This window comes from Pongo pygmaeus, chromosome 13 (assembly GCF_028885625.2).
Source record: "Pongo pygmaeus isolate AG05252 chromosome 13, NHGRI_mPonPyg2-v2.0_pri, whole genome shotgun sequence".
Lineage (NCBI taxonomy): Eukaryota > Metazoa > Chordata > Mammalia > Primates > Hominidae > Pongo > Pongo pygmaeus.
In genome coordinates, this window is record NC_072386.2 from 127,524,099 (window position 1) to 127,542,868 (window position 18,770).

At 55.8% G+C, this 18,770-nt stretch overlaps 1 protein-coding gene across 1 annotated transcript; it reads right to left on the minus strand.

Moving 5' to 3' along the window:
- Positions 1 to 1,110: 1,110 nt before the first annotated feature.
- Positions 1,111 to 6,264, minus strand: LCN15 (lipocalin 15). The gene is given in 7 exon segments (XM_054501828.2): positions 1,111 to 1,299; positions 3,316 to 3,382; positions 3,715 to 3,816; positions 4,870 to 4,980; positions 5,225 to 5,295; positions 5,410 to 5,549; positions 5,933 to 6,264. Coding segments are annotated over 6 exon segments (555 nt in total). The 5' UTR covers positions 6,029 to 6,264; the 3' UTR covers positions 1,111 to 1,299; positions 3,316 to 3,347.
- Positions 6,265 to 18,770: the final 12,506 nt, after the last annotated feature.

The window sequence follows — 18,770 nt, forward strand, 5'->3', positions numbered from 1 at the left end:
GACACAGTGGGCAGTCAGAGCTCCGGAGGCCAGAGGCACAGCGCCAGCGACCAGAGTGACAGTGGGGAGGGCCTCTGCTGCACCAGACATCACCACCCGCGGGCAGTGCGGAGCCCGGCCCTGGAGCCTGATCACCCAGGCTTGCAGCCAGCCTTGCCTCTTCCTGGCTGTGCAGCCTTGGATAAGTTACCCAACCCTTCTGTGCCTCGGTTTCTTGATTTTTTTTTTTTTGAGACAAAGTCTTGCTCCATCGCCCGGGCTGGAGTGCAGTGGCACAATCTCGGCTCACTGCAGCCTCTGCCTCCTGCGTTCAAGCGATTCTCCTGCCTCAGCCTCCTGAGTAGCTGGGACTACAGGTGTGCGCCACCACGCCCAGCTAAGTCTTGTATTTTTAGTAGAGACAGGGTTTTGCCATGTTGGCCAGGCTGGTCTGGTACTTCTGACCTCAGGTGATCCGTCCGCCTCGGCCTCCCAAAGTGCTGGGATTACAGGCGTGAGCCACCGTGCCAGGCCAGTTTCCTGATCTTTGAAACAAGGAGTACACGGGGTACCTACCTATGTCTGTGGGTCTGCTGTGGAGCTCTCAAGCTGGCTGGCAGTCCCCTGGCCACAACAGTGACTCATTTTCAGGGGTGTAAACCAGGTGCCCACGATCATATCAGTGGGGGGGGGGAGTTAGGCCCCAAGTGGGCCTAACTCCCCAGGCTCCTGCAGCTCCCCCAGCTCCCCCCGCGCACCGGGCCTGTGTGCCCAGCAGAGCCCCAGCGGCCGGGCCGTCTTCACAGGGTGCCCAGTTCCCCACAGCACTGCAGACCCATAGGGACTGGGCCAGGATGCTCCATTCCTCCTGTGGGTGCAGCCCCCACACAGGCCAAGAGTGGCTGCTGCCTCCTGCCCCTCCCCAGGGCCCCTCACACCTGTCCCCTGCCTCTTCACCCAGGGACCCTCACCCCTGTCCCCTGCCCCCTCACCCAGGGCCCCTCACCCCTGCCCCCTGCCCCTCCCCAGGGCCTCTCACCCCTGCCTCCTGCTCCCTCGGCCAGGGCCCTCTCACACTTGCTTCCCTGCCTCAGTCTCCCCAGCAGTGCTGGGGTCAGGCAGGGGCCCGCTTTGCCCTCCCCCAGGGCATGTCCAAAGAGGTGAGGGCCATAAGCCTGCGGCATCTGTTTATTAAATAGAAAGCGGCATCCCACAAGGCATCCCACAGGTGGGGGGCGGAGGATGGAGAGGCTCCAGGTGGTCCCCGAGGGCTGTGGGTCTTGACTCCAGGGGCGAAGGCGCCTGCTGCTTTGGCTCCACCTGCGTAGAAAATGCACGCCTACTCCATCACCCACTCCCGCAACAAACACCCTTCCTGCTCCCCACAAGCTGGGCATCACTCTTCCAAAGCCACCACCGACAGGCCAGGGAGAGCTCATTCTGCTCCCAAAACTCCTGCAAACCTGGAAACACACACCAGCTACCACTGCTGCCCCACAGGTCCCAGGCGAGAGGCTGCCCCAGAGGCCGTCCCTGGCTCCAGCACTTCCCCACCTTTCCCGGCGGGGGAGGACCCAGCACCATGCCCCAGTCCCTAGCTGAGTGGCAGTGAGCCATGGCCTCTGCCTGGTCCTTGGTGAAGAGGGCTGCGTGGCAAGAAAGCCCCGGAATGTCCATGAAGCCACCACAGAACCCACAGCCTCCACGGTCACCCGTGGTGGCCCAGGCGGGGCACTCTACCCCAAAAGCTGCTTCTTCAAGATCATGGGGGGATGGGGCTACATGTTCTGCCCACAGAACCTTCTAGAGAAGGGCGATTTGGTGTTGACCCCCATGTTTCCCAACCCAGTGGGTGTGTGCAGGGAGACTTTGGTGCAGACTTGTGCAAAGCTGAACAGCCCGTGTCCCCAGACAGGACAGCGAGTCTCCAGGAAGAGGACCCTGGGAGTGGAGGCGAAGCTCATGGAGAGGCGCAGAGATGCAGGAAACGCAGCGGCAGTACAGCAGAAACACAGGAGAAACAGCCCTGCCTCAGAGCCCCCCACCTCCTCCCACCAAGCCAGGAAGGGCCAGTGTCCCTCCAGACGCCGGTGACTGTCATGTCCGACACGTGACGTGTAATTGTGTCCAAATTCTTGGCGGTGAGCCCCGGCGAGGGACGCGGCGGTCTTCCAGCGTCTGGTTTAGGGGGAAGGTCTCCCCAAGACCCCACCCGTACATGGCTCCTGTGATGGGCACTGCGCGCGAAGGCTGTGGTCTGCCCACCTGGGCCCTGTGAGAGAGGACAAGGATCCCACAATTCCAAGGCAGGACGCTGCCCTGGGGAGGGAGCCAGGGGCATGTGGATACAGCGGGGACACAGAGCCGTGGATTGAATAGTGTCCCCAAAACTTCAGGCCCACCTGGAACCTCCGAACGTGGCCTTATTTGGAAACGGTCTTTGCAGATACCATTAGTTTAGAATCTGGAGATGAGATCGTGCTGCATTTACAGCGGGCCCTGAATCCAAGGACGGGCGTCCTCATAAGAAGAGGGCCGTGGGGTGCTTGCTTCAGCAGCACAGACACTAGGAGGGAAGTTTGGACACAGATGCACAGAAGGAAGGTGGCCGTGGGAGGACAGAGGCAGAGACAGGGCTGATGCTTCCACAGTCCAAGAAACGCCCAGGACAGCGGCAGCCGTGGGAGCTGGGGGGCGGTGTGGGAGGGAGTCTCCTTCAGAGCTTCCGGAGGAACCAGCCCTGTGGACATCTTGATTTTGGACTTCTGGCCTCCAGAACTGGGAGAGATAAACTTCTGCTGGTTTTGTTTGTTTGTTTGTTTGTTTTGAGATGGAATTTCTCTCTTGTCACCCAGGCTGGACTGTAATTGTGCGATCTTGGCTCACCGCAACCTCCGCCTCCTGGGTTCAAGTGATTCTCCTGTCTCAGCCTCACAAGTAGCTGGGATTACAGGCATGCATCACCACGCCCAGCTAAGTTTTGTATTTTTAGTAGAGACGGGGTTTCTCCATGTTGGTCAGGCTGGTCTCGAACTCCCGACCTCAGGTGATCCGCCTGCCTCGGCCTCCCAAAGTGCTGGGATGACAGGCATGAGCCACTGAACCTGGCCAAACTTCTGCTGTTTTAAGTCGCCCCATTTGTGGTACTCTGTGATGGGTACCTTAGGAAATCAAGGGAGGCTTCCTGGGAGAGGTGATGTCTCAGCTGAGGTCTGAAGCATGTGGTCGCCAGGCAGAACAGCGGGGCGGGCATACGGCAGACACAACCAGACGTCAAGCTGCGATAGGGAGGGGAGAGGCAACCAGGGCAGCCCGTGCAGGGCCTGGAGAACCCACCTGGGAAGGGCTGGGGCGGGGCTCCGGAGGTGTCAGGGCGCTTCCTTGCTCTCAGGGTTGCATGCGTCTGTGGGGAGGAGACATCTATGAGATGCTGACAGCCAGGACTGCCCTCGCTTCCCGCAGCCCCCAACCCCTGGGTGCCAAGGGCCACTGGACAGCTCCACCATCCCCAGAGAATAGAGCCCAGAGCCTCCCTCCCAGCGCTGCCCAAAGCCTCTCCCATAGTCTGTTCTGGGGGAGATGGGATAGGGGCTGCAGGGGCTGCCAGCCCACCCTTAGAAGAGAAGACCACCTGCTGCTCGCACACTTCCTGTGCTGTGGGGGAAGGAAGGGTGGGCTCATGGGAAGGGAGGGCGAGGCTGGAGGGCGTGGGACGGGCAGGGCTTGCCAGGGTACCTGACTTGGGCAGCATGACCATCATGTCCTCGGGGAGCCCCAGGGTCGGGTAGAAGTCCTGGAAGGCCTTCAGAGCCTGGGGACTCGCGTTCTGGGTCCGGCCTGGGCAGAGCAGAGGTCACTGTGAACCCAGCAGCTCACAGGAGTGCAGTAGGGGGTCTCCTGGCCTCACTCTACCTCCCTGAGGGCTGACAGCAAGGCCGCCACCCTGGGCTGGGCAGGTTATGCACTGCATAAAGCTCCTACCTGGCTGAAGGAAACTTGGGGCCCCATTCCCCAAATCACACCAAGATGTCCGGGAGTTTGGGGTGGTCTGGCTGTCCTCCTGGGCCCCACTCCCCCTTGAGCATCTTTCCCTGCAGCCTGGAAGCCTCCAGCCTCACTCCATCGGCTCCACCCGGGGAGTCCCCAGGAGTTAAAGAACCTCAGCCCCAGCCGGGTGTGGAAGCTCTCGCCTGGAATCCCAGCACTTTGGGAGGCCGAGGCGGGCGGATCACGAGGTCAGGAGATCGAGACCATCCTGGCTAACGCGGTGAAACCCCGTCCCCACTAAAAATACAAAAAATTAGCTGGGCGTGGTGGTGGGTGCCTGTAGTCCCAGCTTCTTGGGAGGCTGAGGCAGGAGAATTGCTTGAACCGGGGAGTCGGAAGTTGCAGTGAGCCGAGATCGCGCCACTGCACTCCAGCCTGGGCGACAGAGTGAGACTCCGTCTCAAAAAAAAAAAAAAGAACCTCAGCCCCAGCCCCAGAACTCAGGCAGCGAGGCCAGGCAGGGAAGGGCGGGGCACCACTCTCAGGAGGCCAGAGAGGAGCACGCACCGCGGGCCCCACCCCGCCAGCCAACCTCCTCCACATCCAAAGCACCGCGGGTCCAGCTCCCACCCCACCTGGTCCTGGCCAGGCCAGGAGTGTGTGAGAAGGTCGCAGCAGGAGAGGGCACGGGGCAGCACCAGAAGCGGAGGGCCCGGGGATGAGGAGGCGGGGCCTAAACTCGGCCTAAAAGGCGGGGGGCGGAGGAGGTAGGGCGGGGCCTGTGAGGAGATGCGGGGCCGGCAGGCGGGCGGGGGGGGGGGTGGAGGGGGGCAGAACGAGTGGGGGCGGGGCCTGTGGGAAGTGGGGGAGGGGCCAGTGCGGGGAGGTGGGACAGGCACTCAGTGTAGAGCTGCACCGTGGTGCTGCGGGCCCCCTCCAGCTCCTTGTAGATGTAAACGACGGCGAAGGAGCTGTAGTCTGTGTCCACGATGCGCACGTCCAGGTAGCCCAAGGCTGCGGAGAGGCAGGCGGCCGATCAGGCTGGAGAAGTGGATGGGCCCGGGCACCGACCCCACCCATGCCTGCCCCTGCTGCTGGGCTGTGAGCCTGTTCCCCGAGGACAGAGGAGGGGCGGGGAGGGCGGGCAGGGGGCTGGAGACTGGGATGGACAGCTGGAACCCGGGTGGAAAGTCAGCCCCACGTCACCCCCAGAGAAGCGGCATCTAGCACCCCTGAAGGCGGATGAGGCAGGACCTACCCGGGCCTCTGAAGTGTCCCTCGGAGCCCACCTTCAGGTACTCGGCATCCACCTGGTTACAGCCGTCCGCCCTGGGGGTGCACAGCCGGTTCACTCATGGCACCCAGCTACCTCAGCTCCCCAGCCTAGCACAGGCAGCCCAGCCCAGGCAGCCCAGCCCAGGCAGCCCAGCCCAAGTAGCTCACCCCGGGAACTCCATGTGGACGTGGAGGCCGCCCTTCTCTGTGGGCCTGATGGCCCTGGTGGACATGGACATGTGGTCCTTCTTGCCCAGGAAGACCTTTCAGTCAGATGCCATGGAGACCACGTACCAGAGGCCTGAGAACTGCCGGGGGCTTAGTCACCCTCAGGCCAGGATAGCCAGCAGCAGGGCCCTCCTTGCCCAGGGACCCAGGGGACAACTCAGAAGTCACACAGCAAGGGGTCTCGGAGTGGCCATCTCTTGGGTGTGAGCTGAGCCCAGGTGGACAGGAACTCATCTCGGGCAGGTCACAGTGCAGCTGCGAGCCTCAGTTCCCAGCTGTGAAGTGGCTGCTGTAATGATCCATTCACAGGTTGGTTTAGGATTAAGCGCAGAGCGGGTCTATAGCACGTGCCTGGCCAGGCACAGAACAAGCGCCCCAGGAAAGGCAGTTATCACAATTATCACGTTGTCTCTGGCAGGGGCCCAGCTCCCACCCACCGCAGGACAGCAGAGGCCCCTGGTACCTTTTCAGCATTGAAGTCAGGCTGCAGCAGAACCTCAGCCTGAGCTGTGGGCGCCCAGAGCAGAGCTAGGATTGCACTGAGCAGGAACGACATCATTCCCTCCCCTGCCCTCCAGCCCCTGGTGCTGAGTCCCCAAGCCCCAGGGGGCCAGCTTTATAGCCCAGGCCACCACCTGTGTGCACCTGCTTCTGGGCGGAGCAGATGGAAGCGGAAGGCACTTCGGCTCTGAGACTCCAGCCCCCTTGTCCATTGTTTGGCACAATCACTCGGATGTCCCCCAGCCTGGGGGGTCATTTCCTGGAGGGCTCCAGACAGCCAGGCTCTGGCCTGATGCACCCGGGCTGAGGATTTGTCCCCTAGGCCTGCCAGACATGTCACCAATCACGGGGCCACTGCCAACCCACAGCAGAGACTTGTCCTGGCTTGCCTGGACTCGCACCCAAGCCCCTCTGTCCACACTCTGTCTGGCTGGGCTGAGCCAGGGCCCTTGGGGTGCAGCTGCAGGCAGCTGGGCTGGGGTTGGTCTGGCTAGGTCCCTTTCCTGGGGTCTGGCCACCCAGAAAGCCCCCTTCTCTCACCCCCAACATGGGGGTAGGGTCACACTGGCAGAGTGTCCAGGGCAGAGCTTGTGCCCCCACACTGTGAGAGAGGCCTGGGCACCCCTCACTCCAGACCCACACCATCCCCGATACAGCCCCTAGCTGGGCTCCCAGCAAGCAGGCCAGGGACCAGACGGGACCGGACAGGGCTGGGCTGGCCCTGGGGAGAATTATGGCATTGGATACTGCCTTATCACTGGTTGTATAAGCGTGCAGGGGGCAATGACGCCAGGAAGGTGCCGCGGTCTGGCAGAGGCTGGAACCTCCCAAGTGACCTTTCTGTGTCCCTACAGAGCACCCAGGGACACTGGGCAAGGAGCAGCAGGTGGCCTCAGAGCATGCCACCCAGACCCCTCTGGACAGGGGCAGGAGTCCTGCCAGGGGGGCCAGCACTGCCAGTCCTCTGGAGTGAGAGTGAGGCAGGAGAAGAGGGCCTGGAGGCAGGGAGCCTAAGGGCGTCCTAAAACCAAATCAAATGGAAACACCAACGATGGCGGGAATGTGAATGGCTTGTACCTTCACTCCATCCTCTCCGTTTACATAGGGCTCATACCGAGTACATGACTTCGTTTTGTTTGTTTGTTTTTTGAGATGGAGTTTTGCTCTTGTTGCCCAGGCTGGGGTGCAGTGGCACGATCTTGGCTCTCTGCAGCCTCTGCTTCCCGGGTTTAAGCGATTTTCCTGCCTCAGCCTCCTGACTATCTGGGATTACAGGCATGTGCCACCACACCTGGCTAATTTTGTATTTTTAGTAGAGATGGGGTTTCTCCATGTTCGTCAGGCTGGTCTTGAACTCCCGACCTCAGGTGATCCACCTGCTTCAGCCTCCCAAAGTACTGGGATTACAGGAGTGACACTGTGCTCAGCCGAGAAAATGACTTTGACTTCATCCTCTTCATTTACATAGGGCGAACACCAAGTAACCAATGGTAAACCGCCAGACGATATTGAAACACCAGAAAATTCTGTAACTGGGGCCCTTGAGCCACTTGCTTGGTCCGCTCCCACCCTGTAGAGAGTGCTTTCATTTTCAATAAATTTCTGCTTTTGTTGCTTCATTCTTTCCTTGGTTTGTTTGTGTGTTTTGTCCAATTCTTTGTTCAAAATGCCAAGAACCTGGACACCCTCCACTGGTAATGTGAGGGGGGACAGTGTCAGAGAAAGACCCTTGGCCCCCAGCATCGGGGAAGGGAAGGAGCCGAGGGCTTCTGCTTGTGGCCTCCACTGGTCTTCAGGAGGTTCCAGTTCCCAGCCACGCCCCTGCCAAGTTCACCTGAGTCAGCAGTTAGAATAGAGCAGGAAAACTGTGGGCAGCAAGCCACCCAGATGCCGAAGCAAGAGACCGAGGGCACGAGCTGTTCCAGTATAATAAAATATATAACATAACAAGAGTTATACTACATATAGATCATAGATATGATTATATATGAATATTATTAATCATTAGTTTGTAGCAATTACTCTTTATTCCAATATTATAATAATCCTCGCTCTACAATTATAACTTAGGAAATACCAGGCCATACAGAGATAGGAGCTGAGGGGACATAGTGAGAAGTGACCAGAAGACAAGAGTGCGAGCCTTCTGTTATGCCCGGACAGGGCCACCAGAGGGCTCCTTGGTCTAGCGGTAACGCCAGTGCCTGGGAAGACCGGGAGTCTCCCTTTCCCAGAGGGAGTTTAGAGAAGACTCTACTCCTCCACCTCTTGTGGAGGGCCTGACATCAGTCAGACCCACCCGTAGTTATCCAGAGGCCTAACCGTCTCCCTGTGATGCTGTGCTTCAGTGGTCACGCTCCTAGTCTGCTTTCATGTTCCATCCTGTACACCCAGATAACAGTAGCAAAATTAGTGAAAGTACTAGAAGTCTCTGATATGCAGAAATAATGGCGTAAGCTGTCTTTCTCTTTGTCTCCTCTCTCTCCGCCTCGGCTGCCAAACAGGGATGGGCCCCCCATCCGGTGGACACGTGACTCGTGTGACCTTATCAATCATTGGAGATGACTCACACTCCTTATCCTGCCCCTTTTGCTTTGTATCCAATAAATATCAGCGCAGCCAGACATTCAGGGCCACTACCAGTCTCCGCGTCTTGGTGGTAGTGGTCCCCGGGCCCAGCTGTCTTCTTTTATGTCTTTGTCTTGTGTCTTTATTTCTACGCTCTCTTGTCTCTGCACACAGGGAGAAACCCACCGACCCTGTGGGGCTGGTCCCTACAGAAAACGTCTACAAAACACATACACCTGAGACGAGACTGAAATCCAGCATCCATGAGGAACTCCCAAGACTTAGTAATAAGAAAACAAGCCACTCCATTAAAAATAAAGAAGCGGGGTGTGGCGTCTCACGCCTGTGATCCTTGCATTTTGGGAGGCCAAGGCGGGTGGATCACCTGAGGTCAGGAGTTCGAGACCAGCCTGGCCAACATGGTGAAACCCTATCTCTTCGAAAAATACAAAAATTAGCTGGGCATGGTGGCAGGCGCCTGTAGTCCCAGCTACTCGGGAGGCTGAGGCAGGAGAATCGCTTGAACCTGAAGCGAGGTGGGTGGGGGGAGGTTGCAGTGAGCCGAGATCATGCCATTGCACTCCAACCTAGGTGAAAGCAAAACTACATCTCAAAAAACATAAAATAAACAAATAAAAATAAAAAGACAGACAAGAGATCTGAAAAGATACTTCGCCAAAGAAAACATCCGAACGGGAGATGAGAACACGCTCAGCATCAGTCGGTGGGAAGACGCAACCTGGAAGCTTTTGGAGACCCCTCTGCACACCTCACAGACCATGGAAGGTGTTCCACAGAAACGCGCTCAATCCCTAGAGCCTGTGAGGGCCGGGAGTCAGCAGAACTATCACCCTCTGTGGGAAGAACAAGATGGGACCACACTGCAAAACTTCTTGGCAGACTCTCACGCAGTGAAACATTCCACCACCCTACCTACTAACGGAGGTCTCTACCCAGGAGAAATGAAAACTGTGTTTACAGCAAACTTGAGCATGTCTGCGTGAGCAGCACGAGATGGACACTCGGGGGTAAAAGGAACAAAGGTGACTGAATCCCAGGTGCACCCTGCAGAGGGACAGAAGCCAGGCGGAAAAGGCTGTAATCTGCGACTCCTTTTATACGACGTTCTAGGACAGGCGAGCCCACAGGGCAGGGGGCTTCCCAGTGGCTCCAGGGGCTGAGGTGCGGGCAGTGATTGACCGCAAGGGACCTCGAGGAAGCTTTTTGGGCACCAGAGCTGCCCTGTCGCGCCTGCAGTGGTTCCGTGAACATTTACATTTGTCTAAACTCACACAACTGTGCCCGCAAAGAGGCGAATGCAGCTGTACATATATCATACCTCAGTTTTTATTTATTTGTGTTTTTTCTTTTCTTTTCTTTTTTCTTTTTTTTTTTTTTTTTGAGAAGAAGTCTCGATCTGTCACCCAGGCTGTAGTGCAGTGGCGCGATCTCGGCTCACTGCAAGCTCCGCCTCCTGGGTTCACGCCATTCTCCTGCCTCAGCCTCCCGAGTAGCTGGGACCACAGGCACCCACCACCACGCCCAGCTAATTCTTTGTATTTTTAGTAGAGACGGGGTTTCGCCGTGTTAGCCAGGATGGTCTCGATCTCCTGACCTTGTGATCCTCCTGCCTCGGCCTCCCAGAGTGCTGGGATTACAGGCGTGAGCCGCCGTGCCCGGCCTTGTTTTGTTTTTTAAGACAGGGTCTCACTTTGTCACTCAGGCCGGAGTGCAGTGGTGCAATCTCAGCTCACTGCAACCTCCACCTCCCGGGTTCAAGCGATTCTCCTGCCTCAGCCTCCCATGTAGCTGGGATAACAGTAGCCACCATGCCCGTCTAATTTTTTTTGCATTTTTAGTAGAAACAGGATTTCACCATGTTGGTCAGGCTGGTCTGAAACTCCTGACCTCAGGTGATCTGCCCGCCTTGGCCTCCCAAAGTGCTGAGATTACAGGTGTGAGCCACTGTGCTCTGCCTTTTTTTCCTTTTTGACATAGCGAACTGGGGTCCTTTCACAGAGCTCAGTCTCCTCCCACTCCGCCCCATGCACTGCCCCCCCCCCGGCCACCCCGCCACCCCCCCACCCCTCCCATGCACTGCCCCCCCGCCACCCCGCCACCCCACCATGCACTGCCCCCCCGCCACCCCGCCACCCCCCATGCACTGCCCCTCCCGCCACCCCGCCACCCCCCCATGCACTGCCCCCCCCCCCGTCACCCCTTCCCCTTGAGCTCTCGCTGGGCTCCTGGCTCCTGCCCTGAGAGCTGCTCCGGTCCCCACCTGCTTGTTCTCCAGCCTCTGCTAATCCTCTGAGCTCAGATATTTTTCCAATAAATTCCCAATGGCTTCGGTTAGCCAAGGCAGCCACTCATCTGTCTCCCCCACGCCAGGCCTCGCCCCCACCTCGAGTGGCCCAGGCCCCTGCCACTGCACCCTGCCCCTAAGAGCACTTCCTAACCCAAGACCTCTGCCCTCAGAGGAGGAGGAAAAACCTTCCTCTCTCTCTTTGCCCTGCTGAGGGGGCCTGACCTGCAGGACAACACCAGGGCCCCGAGCCCCCTCCCCTTCCCTGGACAGCATCATCTCTCCCGCAGCCTCATCTGCATGGCTCCCCTCCGCGTGCTGGTGGCGTCCCTCCATCCTTCCACCAGGGGGCAGTCTGCTCTGCTCTCTGGGCCCCGGGCTCCCCGCACCTCGCCTCCCCGCACCCCGCCTGCCCGCACCCCGCCAGCCTCTGGGTACATCGTTTCTTTGGGTTGGAGCTACCCCTCAGCGTCCCTCCTGAAAGTATGTCAGCGCTGAGCCAGGATTGGAAAAAGAGATCGTCAACGTTTTATTCTGGTGATAATCCTCAAAATAAAATCATTATGAAGTCACGAATTCTTCCTGAATCATCATCTATAAACTTTTTTATCTTTATTTATTTTTAAAATTTTTTTGGAGACAGAATCTCACTCTGTTTCCCAGGCTGGAGTGCAGTGGTGCGATCTCGACTCACTGCAACCTCCACCTCCCGGGTTCAAGGGATTCTCCTGCCTCAGCTTCCCTAGTAGCTAGGATTACAGGCGCGTGCCACCCGGCTAATTTTTGTATTTTTAGTAGAGACGGGGTTTCACCATGTTGCCCGGGCTGGTCTCCAACTCCTGACCTTAAGTGATCCGCCTGCCTCGGCCTCCCAAAGTGCTGAGATGACAGGCGTGAGTCACCGTGCCCAGCTTATTTCTTTACTTTCTTAATAAACTTGCTTTCACTTTATGGACTTGCCCCAACTTCTTTCTTGCACAAGGTCCAAGAACCCCTCTCCTAGCGTCTGGATCAGGACCCCAAGAATGAGAGAATGGGAAGGTGCAGGGCGTCCGACAGGACTATCCGAGAGCATGTTTGCCTGTCTCCAGGTGGGCCCTGTTGGAAGCTGGGTCAAAATGAAAGGCAGCTGCCAATTACCATCCATGTCCTGGCCACGGGGGCCATTGCTCCGGGCTTGCTGTGGGCTTCCCGCTGGCTGCTGGAATCAGAGCTCTGTCCTGGGAGGGTCTGCTCATTGTCCATTTGCATATTCCCATCTCTCACCATCTAGAAAACAATGTAACAGGAAGGGCACAGTGGCTGACGCCTGTAATCCCAGCACTTTGGGAGGCCAAGGTGGGCAGATCACCTGGGGTCAGGAGTTCGAGACCAGCCTGACCAACATGGAGAAATCCCGTCTCTACTAAAAAGATACAAAAAAAATTAGCCAGGCGTGGTGGCTCACACCTGTAATCCCAACACTTTGGGATCAGGAGTTCGAGACCAGCCTGACCAACATGGTGAAACCTCGTCTCTACTAAAAACATATAAAAAAATTAGCCGGACATTGTAGTGGGCGCCTGTAATCCCAGCTACTCGGGAGGCTGAGGCATGAGAATCACTTGAACCCGGGCGGCGGAGGTTGCAGTGAGCCAAGATAGTGCCACTGCACTCCAGCCTGGGTGACAGAGTGAGACTCCGTGTCAGAAAAAAAAAAAAAAAGGAAACAGTGTAGCAGGCCAAGGGTTGATTTCCACACCGAAGCCTAACTCTGAGAACATGGTTTTCTTCCAGATTCTCTCTAAATACTAATTTCAGGGAAGACAGGCCCATTCCCAGCCCTCCTGGAAATCCTTCTCAACACAGATCTCGAGTCTGTGGTCCCTCCCATGGTCCTCCCCACCAGCACTCTGCTGTAGGTCTCAGGCTGCTCTGCCACCTCCTCTCCCCATCTACCTGCTCAGGGACTGGCCCGTTTGCTGTCTCGGATGGAAGGGGCAGTCCTGAGCTCTCGTCTTCAAAGTGACAGTTTAATTCTCCACCCCTTAAATCTTGGCGGGAGGGGCACCTTGTGACTGCTTTTGTAACCGAACACACGTTCAGCTGCTCAAAAGCCAAAACTCAAGAGACAGGAGTTGGTGGGAAGAAAGCAATTTATTCAGACAGCCGGCAAACCAAGAAGATGGTAGATTAGAGTCCTAATGTGGGTACAAATTTCAGGCTCTTTTTATGTTAAGGGCAGAGGAAGAGAAGGTGGTTAGGATCAAGAAGTGATCTACGGTCGGGTGCTGTGGCTCACGCCTGTAATCCCAACACTCCCACTTCGGGATGCTGAGGCGAGCAGATCACCTGAGGTCGGGAATTCAAGACCAGCCTGACCAACATGAAGAAACTCCGTCTCTACTAAAAACACAAAATTAGCCAGGTGTGGTGGCGCATGCCTGTATTCCCAGCTACTCTGGAGGCTGAGGCAGGAGTATCACTTGAACCCAGGAAGCAGAGGTTGCAGTGAGCTGAGATGACGCCATTGCACTCCAGCCTGGGCGACAGAGCAAGACTCCGTCTCAAAAAAAAAAAAAAAAGAGGTGACCTACATCTGGGTGGGATGGCTCAAACCTGTAATCCCAGCATTTTGGGAGGCCAGGGCAGGTGGACCACTTGAGCTCACGAGTTCAAGACCAGCCTGGGCAACATGGTGAAACCCTGTCTCTACAAAAAATACAAAAATTAGCCTAGCATGCTGGTGTGCACCTGTAGTCCCAGCTACTCAGAAGGCTGAGGTGGGAGGATGACTTGAGCCCAGGAGGTGGAGGTTGCAGTGAGCCGAGATGGCACCACTGCGCTCCAGCCTGGGTGATAGACCTTGTCAAAAAAAAAAAAAAAAAAAGCGGTGACCTATGACCACAGACATCTGGGCACCAGCAAGAGTCTGAGGAGGTTGGGAACTTCTTTGTCCTTAGTCAGGTCACAATGCTCCTATACATATTTAATAAAATATTGTTAGTTGTTTATATACTTTCAACCTCAGAGTTAGTTTTTAAAACTACATGATTACTATTTTTGCATATTATCTCAGTGCTCCAAAATTATCCTAGCCTACGTGCAGGATGGGTAAAGGCCCCTTGAACACAAACGGAGTGAGTTATGTTTGTTGTACTGTTTCACTGTTATACTTTGGCCAATTGAATACGGTGGAAGGGATGCTGTGCCAGTTCGGGGAGTGGCCTGGAAACTGCTAAACTGGCCTGGAAACTGCTACTTCCTGTGTCTTCGAAGGCCACTGGCACATGAGAAGTACAACTGCTCAGAGGCAGCCATGTTGAAAGGAAGCCCAAGCAGCCACATGGACACCCTGGTTTACAGGCCAGCAGATCCCCCAGCAACAGCCGTCGTTAGCTGCCAGCTACTTCCTGCAACAATGTGATCCTAGATTCAGCAAAACAAAACAAATCCTGTTGCTGGTTTCTCCTGCTCAGGCCTGGAGGCATCCAGACCTCACCAGAACAGACACACAATATAGTGGAACTGATGTGTAGACCCAGTCAACACACAAGAACAACCATCACCCAGGGAGTCAACCCTGACCCCAGGGCTGAGGAGACCAGCAACTCTCTCCCATGTCCTCTCTCCCCTCAGCCTCAGGAGTGACCCACGTGGGCACTGGCATCCAGGATGAAGACTACACTTCCCAGCATCCCTTGCAGCAAGCAGTGGCCATGTGACCAGGCTGTGGCCAATAGGGAGGTGAGGCCTGTGCACAGCAGCTGCCTTTAGAGGAAGGAAGGTTTGTGCCCTCTTGTCCCCTTCTCCTCTCCCTGCTGGCTGGCAGGAGACAGGATGGACTCTCAGGGGGAAGCTACATCCTAAGGAAGTCAGAGCAGCAAGATGGAAGGAGGCTAAGATCCTAAAAACTGCACAGAGAAGAATCACCCGACTGACTTGGACTTTCATGTGAAAGGAATGAACCTCTGTCTTAGTTAAGCCACCGTGATTCAGGGTCCTTGTCACATTCAGCGAGGCTGTAACCTAATTGGTAGAAAGAACAGGAGTGGGAGGGGAGATGGAGTCAGAGAGGCAGGCAGAGGTCAGATCACTTCAGGCCTGCAGGTCAAGATGGAGGAAGAAACAGGCGACGTAGGACTCAAGGACCACACCTGCTCCCAGGCTAAGGGAGTTTGCCATGGGTGCCCTTCCCTGTCTGCTGGAGAAAGCTAATTTGACCCACTTCCCTTTAGGACTTTGCAAGATGCACATCACAGTCACAGGTACTTGTTTCCTAAGAGTCTTTTCAGGGGAGCTGCCCTGCCTATAATTAACTGAGCCTCGGGTATTCCTTTATAGCAATGCAGGTGGACTGACACATATCTTTAGTGTCGAGAGACTGTGACAAGAGCAGGAAAGAACCCTCGTGTGCATCCCTCTGAGCGTTGGGAGCTGTTGTTGTAGCGGCTGCTGTTACTCATCCTGACTGATAGACACCTCCAGTAGCCCTCTCTCCTGGAAACGCCATGTAAGTTAGGTGAGGCATGACCCAGGAAAGCTCTCAAGCTGACTTCTCTCTTACCCTTAGGGCTGCGGAGCAGGTCCCTCATTATCTAAGATCAGTTGGACACCTGTACACCTGCCATGGCCTGGAGTAGGTGCCAAGCACTGTGGAAGATGAATATGAGAACAGCATCATCCCTGACCTCCTGCAGGTGACTGGCCAGACCGTGGGATTCCTCCACAACCACCTCTGCACACACAGCTCATTCATGTCGAGCAGGAAGCAGAGCTTGGGATCACCTGACCCGCTTCCCTCACCTGGGAGCAGCTTATATAGAAGCACCGGTAGTTCACACAGGGCTGGTGGTTCCAGCTTCCAAGACGCCCCGAGGCCTCCTTGGCTGCTTGGTAATCAGACCAGGTACGTGCAAAGAGGCTTGACTCTTTATTTTCACTCAACTGAAAAAACCACATCAGCAAAGAGAGCATCCAAGCTCAGTGGCCCTTTCTCCCCACGACAGTGACCATTAACATTTTAAAAGATGCCTTATGGGTCATTTGCCAAACCTCCTTCTTCAGGCCGAGGTGTGATGAGGCTCATAAATAGACCAGACTTGGGAGGGGACAAACGCGAGCAATGCCACCAATGAGAGGCCCAGGCGGAGCCGGTCTCGGGGCTGCCCAGCCACGTGTGCACCAAACACGGAGGCGTCAGTGGCCACGCCAGGAGTCAAGCTCTTGGCCAGGGGCCTCTGGGTGGCCAAGGCCAAGTCTTGTTCAAGAGGTGAGTTCAACTGAGCCAACCATGGCAGAAATACATAAGGGAGACCCCATGGCTCCTCTGGGTAAAATCCCCTGCCAATCCCACCTGGCTCAGAGGAGGAGCCACATCCTCACAGCAGCCTGCAGTCCCCGCCTGACTCGGCCTCCTCTCGGCTCTGATTCTCCGTGCCCCTCTACCCCTCTCTGTCTCCTCTCCCACCACAGAAAGGGGGTCCTGCAGGTTCGTCCTGGTGGATTCAAACCCATCTTTGCCACACAGATAGTCATCAGAATGAATGGGCATAATCTATAAAGAGTCCTCTTGAAAAAGAAAAAGGCAGGCCAGGCACGGTGGCTCACATCTGTAATCCTGGCACTTTGGGAAGCTGAGGCAGGCAGGTCACCTGAGGTCAGGAGTTCCAGACCAGCCTGGCCAAATGGTGAAACCTTTACTAAAAATACAAAAATTAGCTGGGCATGGTGGCTCACGCCTGTAATCCCAGCTACTCTGGAGGTTGAGGCAGGAGAATCGCTTGAACCTGGAAGGTGGAGGCTGCAGTGAGCGGAGATTGTGCCATTGCTCTCCAGCCTGGATGACAGAATGAGACTCCATCTCAAATAATAATAATAATAAAAGAAAAAGGCGCCAGGCACAGTGGCTCACACCTGTAATCCCAGCACTTTGGGAGGCCGAGGTAGGCGAATCATGAAGTCAGGAGAGCAAGACTATCCTGGCTAACACGGTGAAACCCTGTCTCTACTAAAAATACAAAAAAAAAAAAAAAATAGCTGGGCATGGTGGCGGGCACCTGTAGTCCCAGCTACTCCGCAGGCTGAGGCAGGAGAATGGTGTGAACCCAGGAGGCGGAGCTTGCAGTGAGCCGAGATCGCGCCACTGCACTCCAGCCTGGGCGACAGAGCGAGACTCCATCCCCCAAAAAAAAAAAAAAAGAAAAAGGCAAAAATTCAGACAACTAAACAGAAACTGGGCAAAAGAGTTGAACCACCCCTGCCTGGGTGCAGTGACTCACACCTGTAATCCCAGCACTTTGGGAGGCCAAGATGGGCAGATCACGAGGTTAAGAGTTCAAGACCAGCCTGGCCAACATGGTGAAACCCTGTCTCTACTAAAAGTACAAAAAATTAGCCGGGTGTGGTGGTGCATGCCTGTAGTCCCAGCTACTCAGGAGGCTGAGGAAGAAGAATTGCTTGAACCCAGAAGGTGGAGGTTGCAGTGAGCCGAGATTGTGCCACTGCACTCCAGCCTGGGTGACAGAGTGAGACTCTGTCTCAAAAAAAAAAAAAGTTGAACCCTTCACAGAAAAGGAAATGTATAGGAAAGGACAACATGAAGAGGGTCTCGGGGTCTCAGCTAACACGGTGAGGTATCACGTGTCACCCGCCAGACAGCAAAAATCCCACAACCCAATCGATGCAAGGGCTGGGAAGAATGGAGAGCAGCAGGAACCCTCAGCCACTACTAAGAATGATTGTGAAATTGTTTTTGGTATCCTTGCCTATGAAAGGGTGTACTTTGTGGGTTATGAGGAAAATTACATTTCCTACCTGAGATGAAATTGTAAAAACTGAAAGCTACTGACTGACCAGAAGAAACAGGCACCTGTGTACAAAAGAAATGCCCAAGAGCGTTCCCAGCAGCACAGTCCTCAGGGCCCCTGCCTGGCTGAACCCTCATCCACAGGAAGATGAAGACGTTTCCCATGCTCCGCTCAGACGACGGGAGATCGTGCAGCAATGAAAAAGACTCATGTCAGTGTGGGTGGGTCTCAGGAAGAGAATGGAGACGGGAGATCACGCAGAATGAAAATGAACCACGTCAATGTGGGTGGGTCTCAGGAAGAGAATGGAGGACAAAAATAGACATCAAGCAGATGCTCAGACCCAATGCAGCGCAGGAGCAGCCACACAGGAGAATTCCTTCACATCAAAGTTCAAAACTACAGCCGAGGCAACAGAGCCCTGTCTCAAAAAGACAACAGAAAGTTGAAACAGAAACTAGAACAAGTCTGAGGGTTGTGGAGCTGGAGACCCGGGGAGGAGTCAGTGCTGCTGTTGTAGTTGGTGGGTCATGGATCTGGAGACCTAGGGTGGAGCTGGTGCTGCTGTTGTGGTTTGAAGGTTGTGGAGCTGGAGACCCAGGGAGGAGCCATTTGAACAGCAGCACTGGCACCTCCCTGGGTCTCAGGCTCCACGACCTTCAGACTTTAAAAGCTGTAATACCAGCTTCTCCATGGGTTTCCAGCTATATAACCCTCAGACATGAACCGCAACAGCACTGGCTCCTCCCTGTCTCCAGTTCCATGACCCTCAAACTACAACAGCAGCACCAGCCTCTCCCCAGGTCTCCAGATCCACGACCCTCAAAATAGAACGGCATCACTGCCTCCTCCCTGGGTCTCCAGCTCCCAAAACCTCAAACTTCAACTGAAGCAGTGGATCCTCCCCACAGTTGAACAGCAGCATGGGCTCCTCCCCCAGAGCTCCAGATCCACAACCCTCTGACTTAAGTGGGGGTAGCACCGGCTCCTCCCTAGGTCTCCAGCTCCATGACCCTCAAGCTACACAGAAGCACCATCTCCTCCCTAGGTCTCCAGCTCCACGATCCTCACACTAGAACACCAGAACTCGCCCCTCCCCACTCTCCAGCTCCGTGACCCTCAGACTTGAACAGCAGCAG